General features: G+C 45.0%; 1 protein-coding gene across 1 annotated transcript in view; it reads left to right on the top strand.

Annotated features, from left to right (window-relative positions):
* The first annotated feature begins 282 nt into the window (after positions 1-282).
* Positions 283-11624, top strand: part of setd1bb (SET domain containing 1B, histone lysine methyltransferase b) — a 12072-nt gene continuing 730 nt past the window's right edge. The window contains exons 1-18 of the mRNA XM_035536454.1: positions 283-322; positions 445-569; positions 1012-1110; positions 1222-1486; positions 1908-2029; positions 2422-3915; positions 4001-4729; positions 5132-5302; positions 5712-5802; positions 6020-6225; positions 6634-6712; positions 6896-7291; positions 7754-7933; positions 8206-9408; positions 9563-9729; positions 10240-10365; positions 10563-10682; positions 11334-11471. Of these exons, the coding sequence (XP_035392347.1) occupies positions 283-322; positions 445-569; positions 1012-1110; positions 1222-1486; positions 1908-2029; positions 2422-3915; positions 4001-4729; positions 5132-5302; positions 5712-5802; positions 6020-6225; positions 6634-6712; positions 6896-7291; positions 7754-7933; positions 8206-9408; positions 9563-9729; positions 10240-10365; positions 10563-10682; positions 11334-11471 (5751 nt within the window). The remainder of the gene's footprint in view (positions 323-444; positions 570-1011; positions 1111-1221; positions 1487-1907; positions 2030-2421; positions 3916-4000; positions 4730-5131; positions 5303-5711; positions 5803-6019; positions 6226-6633; positions 6713-6895; positions 7292-7753; positions 7934-8205; positions 9409-9562; positions 9730-10239; positions 10366-10562; positions 10683-11333; positions 11472-11624) is intronic.

Raw genomic sequence — 11624 nt, 5'->3', positions numbered from 1 at the left:
TATTATCACGTCGTAAGAGATGGGTAACCACCTAACGCTTCCAGAGCACGGGTGGGGCGCCAGGTAACTCCCACCTGTTGTGATGCAACTGGAACCTTCTCCCCCCCCCCCCCCCCCCCCCCCCCCCCCCCCCCCCTCCCCGGGAAAGAGCAGTGAAGCACAAAGTAGACGAGTATCTGGCTCACAACGCAAAATCAAACCTCTATCCGTCTGTTTGTGGTAAGAAGAATTTGATTTTAACGACAAGTGACCACCAATCACGGTATACAATGACTGCAAATCATGTGCGAAAGCGGCGAAAAGGAGGGACAAGGAGATAACGGTAAGGGATGGCGCGGTTTCTTTTGTCAGTAGGCCAGAGGCCAGTTCAGGTGCAACATAGCCGTTGTTTAGCTGTTTTCTGTTCGTCGTTCATCTTCCTCTTGGATTTGTTTTCAAAAACAGAAAGTCTTGATTCCGAAAAGGAAAGCACACCGAACTGGAGTAGTTACAAACTGATCGTCGATCCGGCTTTGAACGTCGGAAGCGAAAAGCTCCACCGCTATGATGGGCAGTATTTCAGCGCTCCAGTGAGTGCTTCTCAATAGGGCTGTTTATCTAGATGATGTGAGCACACTGCAAAAAGAGATATAGCTGTTGTTTCAATTATATATAGATATATAGATATATAATATTATATATATATATATATATATATATATATATATATATATATATATATATATATATATATATATATATATATATATAGATATATATAGATATATATAGATATAGATATATATATAAATTATATATATAATATAATTATTATAATTATTATAATTTATATATATATATATATATATATATATATATATATATATATATATATATATATATATATATATATATATATATATTAGACTACTTAGTGGTACAGAGTAACCTAAACAATTAAAATATAACAACAAAACTGTAAACAAAAAAAGTAAACTAAAAAAGCAAAGATGCATTTTTTCTTGTCAACAGAATCCTGGAATTTCCCCCCTGGATGATGTTCGAGATCCCAGAATCACTCGCTTTTGGACACGATTCAAAGAGACAGATCTGGCAGTTCCCAAATTCAAGGTAGCAGCAGACTGAAATGTGAACTCTGCTATCTGTATCATCTCTGAATTATGTTGTTGATTCATTTGTAATTTCTGACAATGTTCCACTAACCAGTGAGTCTCTTTACAGACTGATGAGAATTATGTTGGACCACCAAAAGAAGTGACATTCTCCAGGCTGAACGATAATATTAAAGCCGATTTTTTAGCAGACATGTGTAGGAAGTTTGGAGAAATCCAAGAGGTGGAGGTTTTGTATCATCCCAAGACTAAGAAACATTTAGGAATAGCCAAAGTGATTTTTGAAATGGTCAAAGGAGCAAATGAAGCAGTGAGAAAACTTCATGACACCACTGTAATGGGGAACACCATTCACGCTGAGCTGGACCCCGGCGGTAAGCATTCTCTGATTCACCAGTGCACAAATGTAACCAGGAGTGTGGGCTACAATTTTTACGTTAAAACTGAGATTGTGATGTTTCCCATGGTGTCATCACCAAGGTGACGGGTATTTGTGAATATAGCGGTTGGTGTTCTGCCAAATGTTAGGCCCACAATAATGAACTACACCTTTAGGTCTACATCATCTGCAGGATTTGGGTCTATACTCGTTTAGCTCTTAGATTACAGTTGCTCTCTCCATTCAACACATACATTGCTTCTATTATTAGACTATATTACTGCCCTGCTATAATTGCCAGTCCTAATAACAGCAATAACCTCCTAGCTGCTCTCAAGCATTAAATGTTATTGTAGTCATGCAGTAAATGTTATTGTAGTCCAGTGAGTATCCAGCTAGTTTCTCTTTGCTTACAGGTGAAAAGAGGATGCGATATTTCCAGCTGCTTCTGAGTGGGTTGTATACCTCATTCACGCTCCCTGTGAGCGTAGGATTGTGGGGCTCACAGTCACCACCCTACAACATGGACCCCAATAGTGTGAGTTTGACATGCATTTCATTGCTTGGTTAGCTTTCAGTGTTAATATGTCAGTGCTTGGGTTGGGGTAAGGTTTAGGGTTAAGGTTTTGGCATTAGGCTGTCCTGTGCCAAAACGTATATACACTAAGGTATGTTTTAATTAAATGACTTATAGCGTTACTTATAATGCATTTATTTCATGCCGGTCTAGAAATTAATGGTTAAAAGTTAAGACTTTTGAGCTATAAACTGTTTGATCATTCAGTGTTTATTTTATTTAAGTTTAATATGGTGAAAATACAGGACCCAAGCTTACAGGACTGGAGTTGTGAATCCCTGCAATAAAGTGTCTCTTAACTGATCAAATTTATGTTGTCTACCAGATAATTAACAATTTATTTTTTCATACAGGATTATGAATCAGTGAAGTGTTTGACAAATGGGTTATTGTCTTCATTGGTCTCCTCTTCAATGCTCTCTGGCTCGACCCCATTTGATGGCTCCACCCCTCTCTCCATGGATACCGCCTACTCCAGCATGCATCAGGACACGCCCAGTAGCTTTTGGCAGACGCCACAGTACCAGGACACTCCTCACACCTCCCCGCTGTCTCATAGTAACCCAGGCACGCCAACGCCCTGTGAGGAGCCCTCTGACCTGTCCCACCTGTCAGACACACCTGGCACGTATAACTCACAAACCATCCCACGTTTGACTCCTCTTCTCCCTTCTGAATCCCAGCCCACCTGCCACAATCCTCACCTAGTCCAGCTAACCCCACATAAACCAAACACAAGGCAGGCTGCCATAAATAACTCAATTAGTTTAATCGCTCCAAGCCACAGGTCTTCTAAAGGGGCAATGACATTAGGATGCCAGTCTAACCCAGTGAACAGGGTCCCCTGCAGTGGCCGCAGGGGCCGAGTGTGGGGGGCTAAATACCAGAATGCCTACAACCGTCGACCAGAGCACCGCTATGTGCACAGACCGGTATTCAACAGATCACACCATCGCTCCAGATCTGCAACCAGCCTGGTGCCAGTATATCCATCTCCGAGAATCGCACCTTCTTGCGCACAGCTGGATAAGTCCCCTGTGCCTGCCATCCAGTGCAGTAGTAGCACAAACAAACCCACTGGCTGCTGGGAGCAGAAGGCTTTGCCTCTTATTAGTATATCTAGTGAACCACCTGTTAACCTCTCAGTAGGAGATGTGGACAAGGAGCCTATTCTACCAATATCCAACAGTGTCAGAGGTGCGGATATACATCACATTCAAACAGAGCCGGTATCTTGTGTGCAGCCATTGGAGAAAATGTTGGAAAACGTTCCCCTCAAAACATCTTTGAGCAGAGCCTCTCAATGCAACTCCCCTTCTCCTGTACCTGATATGCCACAGGGGCACACAGTGGAGGAGCTAACCCCAGAACAGTCCACTTCCCCTGGGCCAGAACCAGAGCAAAGCTCCTCTGTTGGGTCACCAGCTCCGGACCCACTGCCAAGCAGCCTGGACACCCGCATTCAGATGCTACTGGGTGCTCAGAATTCAGGTCCTTTCTGGCATGAGGAGAAGTCAGGCTTAGATACCCACTCTGAAGACTTTACTGTACCCTTACTGAACAATCTCCATCGCACCTCCACATCTGCACCCCCCTCACCACAAACCCAAGATGTCTCATCAACACCAGATTTCTCTGTAGCGTCCAGTCATTGTGGCTCTGCACAAAAACAAGAAGGTTCTTCTGAGTCAGGCTTTGATGACGTGAGTCCTGAGCCCCTGCCTGACTCTCCAGAAGAAGGGGAGGAATCTCTCTCAAGCAACAAGTGCCTTTCTAAGATATCTGTCATTTCAAGCCTTGGTTTAACAACATGGTCAACACAGGCACCTTCCAACCAAGCAACTATGGTAATATCTGTCATATTTTAAATGAAAATATTTAAAACAGGTTTAATAAACCTTATTTTGAGTAACAATGTATATATCTCTCTAGATTAAGCAATTACTGAGAGGAGGTGGAACTTCAGAGCAGACCACTGGTCCTGGGACCTGCAGTGGAGGTTCTTCACCCACTCCTCCAGTATTTCGGATTCCTCCCCCCCCTGTTTTCCTCCCTCCACCTGCATTCCCTGTCCCACCACCCCCGATCCTGCCTCAAAATGTACCCGGTTTGCGTGGATTTCCTCTTCTACCACCACCAGTTCGACTTACCCCACCACCCCCTAACCTGCCCATACCCCCTTCTACTTTCTATCCCCCACCAAATCTCTCTACAGAGAAAGTTGGCAGGCCATGTCAGTGGAAGAGCCAACCAGCTCCTCTTCCCATACCTACCAGAATAACGCAAGGGAAAGCCCAGCCGGTGTATCCCCCTCCTTTCCCAGTTCCCTCGCCTCCTACACCCTTCCCAGGGACTTCACACGATGGCTCCAGGCGCATACGCTTGCCACCTTTTAACCCCTCATCTGGTTTGGCTGCTGTCCCTGGGTACCGAGACAGATGGCCTCCTCCCCTTCTCCCTGTGTTCGATCCCACAGTGCCCCCACCGGGGTATGCACCTGCGTGCCAACCCTTGCACAAGGCCACAGTCGAGGGGGTCCTGGCTGCTGTAGCCGCAGAGCTCAGGGCCACTGTGAAGAAAGATATCCGTCGCAGAATCGTTGAAGGCCTGGCTTTTGCCGCATTTGATCAGTGGTGGGATGAGAAATCACGCTCAGCCAAGGTATCAGGTCACATGCTGTGAAAAACAATCATTTATATTATGTGTTGGTAATTATTATATATTAAACTTTTCACTTGGATTTATTATTATGTTAATCTTTACTGGGCTAGCACTGTATGTTATAAATTGAAGAAACATATTATCATTTAGTTTTCACTATTTTTGGTGTAGAACTACTAATAGTAGTAATAAAAATATTTTTTGTGTGTGTGTTTTTCCCCTTTGGCATTTAGATGGGACTGAATTGACTTTTATCTGATTTATAGCTATATAAAACGTGGTAATATTTTTCTCTGAAAGATCAAATGTATTTGTTTCCCTAAAATATAAAGCTGTGTTTGTAAAAGGTATGGGAATTTGATTCTCCAGAAGGTGAAGGTGTGTGTTCCCTCATGCCTGCAGGTGTCTGTGATTCCTGTGAAGTCTGGCGAAAGCAAAGAGAAAGATTCTCTGAAGCCTAGAGTTCTGGAAGCATGGCAGACTGCTGAGAGCCTGGCACCAGAGGGCATGGCACTGGGCATCAACCTGCCTGGCCTGGGGCTCCGCTCATCCCTGCGACTGCCATCATTCAAGGTGCCAGCACCACAACTACTCCCACCTACTTCAAGTCACTTCTAAATTTCTGACTTTGAAAATTTCAGTTCCAAAGGAAGATTTTTAAAGGATTTTAAAACAAATTTCATAGTTTCCTTTCATGTATGCTATACGGTAATGTGTATATGACAGCCTACCACTAGAGGTTTTGTGCCCTACAGAGACTCATCTTCAGTTAAACACATTGCTCTAGTGTTCACACGCGCCTGTCTCTGGAGTCTTAGATTTAAGTTAGAACTTCAGGAGAACGATTGGGCACCATATGGTTTTCAGAGTGGCATAACAGCACAAAAAAGCAGAGCTGTGGAAAACACAGAGGGTCAGTTTGGGGGTAAAACTATAAAATAGTGGTTAAAGCAAAAAAAAAGGTGTTTGTGTATATGCTCAGGTGAAAAGAAAGGATATCTCTGGCAAGGACTCTGTGGATGCCAAAAAGACCTGTCCCTCTTCACCGGGTCAGGTGATCTCTGAGGATGCAGGTTAGTATGGTACTGGATCTTCCAGACAACAGGCCCTATCTTCCAGCATGTAGTGTCCCACTATGTCATTCCCTCAAGTGGAAAATATGGACTGGAAAATTGTACTGGATATTTTAATAAATGGCACTCTTCCTGCATCAGCCACAGATCTTTTTAAGTGAACAGTGAGTGTTTGCAGTTGCGCACACCCGTAAAAAGGGTGTTTGTTGTGTTGAAGAAGCGCTGCAGGCGGCGCACATGGGGGAAGAAACAGAGGAAACGTCCCAGACGCACAGCGAGACCCCCGTGGTGAGACGCCGTCATGCCAGGCCTCTCGAGCTGGACAGCGAAGACGAGGAAGAAGAGAGTGTTTTTTTAAACGTGGAAGACTCTGGTTCTACACAGGAGGAAAACAACAGAACAGAGTTGCCTGCTACTGATCAGGTACAGCATATAGCGAATCTCAAACAGAGATATATATCTGAGATATATGCCCCTGTCAGCACTGGGACAACCTTAACAGTCCTCACATGCTGTTATTGAGATATAAATGAGAGAAAGAAAGTGAGAAAGAGAGCAGCGCAGTACACAAAGTGTCCAGAGAATTAGAATGGTTCAGACAGAGGTCCTTCATCTGCTGTACAAACAAAGTGCTTCTCATATATGTGTGTGGGTGTGGCCATGTGTTTTGCTCCATGTGAATTAACAGTAAAGGGTAAGCTGGTGCTTGGGATTAGCTGTATTACCGTATGCTGATGGGTGATTGCTGACCCCTTTAAGAAGTCATCAGCAGTTACAAACCAGGCCTGGTGCTCCTCCTCTTCCTCTGAAGGCTCTCTGTTTGCATGCTAGGACGATGAAGAGGAAAAGGATGAACGTGATGAAGGGGGGCTTTCAGGTGCACGGGAGGATGGAGATCTCTCAGACGAAGGTATCATTTAAAATTTCGTGACAACCATATAACCATTTCACAAAAATGTAATAAACATACTAGATTAAAGTATTTTTATCCCGCAATCCTGATTTGGATTGGGATTAAATTCTTTAGGAGTTGAATGAATTATTGGATTTGGATTAATTAACTGAATAAATTAATGGGTTTGTCTTCCCTCAGAGGTGATTAGCCTATCATCATCAAGTGTGCAGACCGAGTCCTCTTCCTCTTCCTCCTCCTCCTCCTCCTCCTCACACCTGGATTGCGACTCCACCCCCTCCTCAAGATTTGACCTCAAATTCTCTGAAAAGAGTCACTACTCCTCAGAATCGGACTCTGTGTGCTCCGAGGAAGACTATGAGTGTGGAGGTGAACACCCACCTTCTGAGGGCACTGAGCAGGAGAGGCAGGTGGACGAGGTTTGGATCTCGTCCGATGAGGATGATGATAAATATAAGGAGGTGCCCCGCACTCCAGCTTGTTTGTCCGTGGTCTCCTTGGGGCAGGAGATGGAGCCACCTCTGACCCCGTCAGCTCCACATTCCAACCACAGAGATTTGGAGCAGGACTTTCTAGGTACGAGAATTCTTGTCAAGTTTACCCCTTTTAAGAAAGACTACATCTTTCTTTAGGAAAGTGAAATGTAATGTTCAGTTTTACCCTTTGATCATTTCCTTTGGGCATTTTCTCAAACCTCGATGTGATGTCATTGTCAAATCAACACTGTTACTGCAGCGTTTTCAGCTATCAGTATTTGCAGTGTGTGTCCACTAGATGTCTCTTTGACTGCATACTGGTATAGTGTATGTTTTGTCAACTAGGTTCTGAACCTCCATAACATAACCCTGATGTTTAAAAAGACCTAAAGACACTCTTCACAGATGTGATGTTAATAATACCACAGCGATCTAGTGTGTAGATTAGACATCTGTTATTCCTAATCTTTTATAAGCTTTGCAGACTCATGCATGAACTATAGCATTTAGTGTCCAAACTGATCTCAGGTCAGAGTTTAGTCTTGCATTTCTGTTCTGGCAGATGCTGATCCAGAAGAAGAGCTGAGAGTCAGAGTGTTTCTGCAGGGCTATGGCCACCAGGATCCTGTCGCCCAGCACTTATCTAACAAACTACAGCTGTGTGATCCAGCTCTGCTGCCTTCTGACCATGACTCAGAACTACATTTCCCACAATCTCCATCTTATAAGGCATTTTCCTCTGGTATGATACATATTCTTGCGGTCACGTTGGATGTAGGTGAAAGATGTCAATGCGATGCACTCTGAACCCTTTGTTGCAAGAAGATATAAGAAGCATGTCCTGTTTTTTATTTGCTGCTTTTGTTTGTTTAGAAGTTATATAAACTTCTTTATGTATAATGAAGTCCAGTTCTAAGTGCACTGAAAGAGAACAGTTAAAATGTTTTTTAAATATCAAAATGTTTGCTATAACTTACAACATGCATATGCACACATATATATTTATGCTTATAGATGAGGAGATGGAGACACAGTCTGAGTCTGAACTATCAGGAGCGTATCAGGAACGGCCCATGGACAGTCCAGAGTTCTGTGAGAACCTCAGACCTCCCACGCCCACTGGTTCTCTAGCCGAGAGCGATCCCGACCTTGAGCTCAGGCACAGACTGTGGCCCCCTGCTGCTGAAGAAGTGGAAGTACCCCGTACTCCTGGTGGAGGTCTTGAAATGGAGGTGGAGACTCTGGTTCTCTCGCCCCCTCCTCCCACCCCGCTTCCGCCTCCACCTTCCCCCACAGGCTTCCTCCGCTTCCCCTCTCCACCCCTGGAGCTGTCCCCTCTTCCTCTTACCTCCACATACCCTGCCTATGATGAAACTCCCCGAACCCCCGGCAATCACGCCAAGCACGAAGAGCTCCATATCTCAGCCGGAGTGACAACGGCAATGCTGTCCTGTGACGCGGTTCTTGGGCTCTCTCCTCCATCCCCTTCACTGTCTCCCCACGCAGGCAGTGGGGTCCCCAGGACACCAGGAAGGGACATTGCTCCCACCTCACCCATCTCTGACCGTAGTGAGGTTACCATTCACCGGGGTGGTCATCAGAGGGAGCCGCATCCGCTCTGCGCGCGCCGCAGCCAGACGCTGAGCGTCAGCTCCTCTCCCTGCTCCCCTTCTTTCCCGGCCTCGGTGATGCCAAGCCCGTCGCCTCCAGAGCAGAGCGAGCTCACACAGCGGCGTCCAGGTGTCTCCTCGAATCAGACCGCACATCTGGACGCAGAACAACTCAAGAAAAGAAAAGGGGGGCTTCGGTGCAAAAAGAGCAACAGGGCTGGAGATTTGACCAGAAAATCGCCCTTATATCTGGAGTCCTGGGGACATTTCAGCAGGGAATCTGGGCATACAGCCGAAGGTAAAACACCTCTGCAAGGACTAGAGAACAGGGTAGAAGACAGGCTTCACCCAAGGATGGTGGAGGACCACAGACGACCAGAGTGCCTTTACCCATGGAGAAAGGGCAGTACGTGGCCCCACGGCTCCCAACACTTTCCCCGTTTTGCCCGGCGGTCCAGGCGGAGGGAACGGCTGCTTCTCCATGCTGTCTGGGCAAAAGGGGTGAACACAGAGGAGATCAGCCATCTGCAGGCCTCTTACGAGCACATGCTGCACCAGGACAAAGGCTATGATTGGCTCACTAGCACGCACTGGACCCCGCACCCTCATATCCTTAACTCAGTTATCCTGCTCTCATTCACTCTGCCTGAAAACGGTTGTTGTTACATTGCATTAATAACTGCACAGGTTTTCCCCATGGTAGCAAGGTACTGACCGGCAGCAGGGCTGGTGGACGTGTCTTTTCTTTGACCTCACTGCACCCTCCAGCGTTCCTGACGAAAGGCCACAAAGGTGTATGGGCGGCGTGCGGCATCATTGGACCGGGTGTGCAAGGACAGAGGGGTTTTACATCATCAGCAAGAGGGACAAGCTGAGATACCTCCATCACACGCACAGCATCCCTGAAGAACCAGCCGCTGAGCCACAGGTGCGTGGGAAGAAGCCACTGTTCCCACACAGCAAAATTAATGATGAAATAACACCTGCAGTGTTGAACCCTTACACTGCACGTGTGTTCAGTCAGTCCATTATATGAACACTACATTGATGCCACAACATTTTTCTTTGTATTGCAGTTTAAGTTTTTGGTTCTTCAATGATAGTACCAATTCAAATGACGAGTAAATATATTTATTATACTCTCGTCAGACAGATGTAAATAGTTACATTATAAGCAAAGGACAGTATGTATACAACACAAATAAACTGTAAAAATAATTGTGTTAACTTTTAAAAAATGTATTTAATTGTTCATTAAAATGTACATTGAACTTTAAATAATAAATTAACCCAATCATAACATTGGACTCTCTAAGTTACCTTAACAAAAGAATAAAAGTTAAATCTTACATGTTTTAAGGTGTGATTTATTGTGCATGTGATTATAAAGGTTCACAGGAATGCAGAACTTTTATTTTCTGAATTTGTTTCCATGCAGCGCAAGCTCGTTCATGCTCAGCTTTCATCGTCATCGCGCTCTGGATCAGAGTTCCGCGCAGAACAACGGCGCCTACTGGCCTCTTTCGGCTGTGACAGCGACCTGCTCAAGTTCAACCAGTTAAAGGTGCGGCAGGCAAACACATATTCAAAAGTATACTGAAGATGCAAATCTAGTGACAAATCCTTTGTTATTGTGTAGAAATGAAGTAGTGGTAATTTATAGTAGTTTTTCTATTTGCTGTTCCACATGTTGCTCACAGACCACTTATATAAGTTACTGTAATTGTATTAAATGTATGATCACTGTGTTGATGATTCCAGTTCCGTAAGAAGAGGCTGCGCTTCAACAGGAGTCTCATTCATGACTGGGGCCTATTTGCAGAGGAACATATTATGGCTGATGAGATGGTGATTGAGTATGTGGGACAGAGCATACGTCAGGTGAGATGCAAATACCAGACAATGTCACCGTAGGGTCACAGCGTCAGACTGTGTCACCGTAGGGTCACAGCGTCAGACTGTGTCACCGTACGGTCACAGCGTCAGACTGTGTCACCGTACGGTCACAGCGTCAGACTGTGTCACCGTACGGTCACAGCGTCAGACTGTGACATCATAGGGTCACGGCACCATGGGATTTTATATTCTCCCTGCATAGGACACACGTTGAACACTCCTTGATTCAGATAATAATAACAATGATGACAACATCATATTGTAAAGAAATGAAAAGGGTTCCTTACATGGTAAGACAAAATACAACATATAACATAAAAGGAGAAAATAAAATAACACAGCATATAGCTACTAACAGGGCCCTGGGGAGAATTTAGGCCTGTATCAGAGAATTAGATCTGAATACTAAACCCTGCAGTGCAGGATCCCATAGCAAAGCAGCTTTGCGTCATTGCCTTTATAGCTTCACACCTTACATAGGTAAAATAAAAGCAGACACATGGGGAAAATGCTGATTTCCACAGGGAATGTTTTGCCTTTGTAAAAACAAGCAACATTCCTGTTTGCTTTCATTCCAAGTTTTGTCTTGAGTCTTGAAACATGCATGCTTCCGATGGGTTGCGATTCCACCTCCAGCTGATCGCAGACATGCGGGAGAGACGCTACGAGCAGGAAGGCATCGGCAGCAGCTACCTGTTCCGGGTCGACCAGGACACCATCATTGATGCCACCAAGTGTGGCAACCTGGCAAGGTTTATCAATCACAGCTGTAACGTGAGTACCAGGTGCAAATGTGGATGTGGTTCAGTGGGTGTCGGTACTGAGCTGTTAGCTTGTGTCATCGTTTATTTTCTTGGGGAAAAGCTGCAAACGTTCAGGTTTAAAAAGTAAAACTCCGGCAATTATTTATCATCCGGTGATTTGACT

Source organism: Electrophorus electricus, chromosome 18 (genome assembly GCF_013358815.1).
Source record: "Electrophorus electricus isolate fEleEle1 chromosome 18, fEleEle1.pri, whole genome shotgun sequence".
In the NCBI taxonomy this organism is placed as follows: Eukaryota; Metazoa; Chordata; class Actinopteri; order Gymnotiformes; family Gymnotidae; genus Electrophorus; species Electrophorus electricus.
The sequence above is the reverse complement of the archived record's forward strand: the minus strand, read 5'-3'. Positions and strand labels throughout refer to the sequence as shown.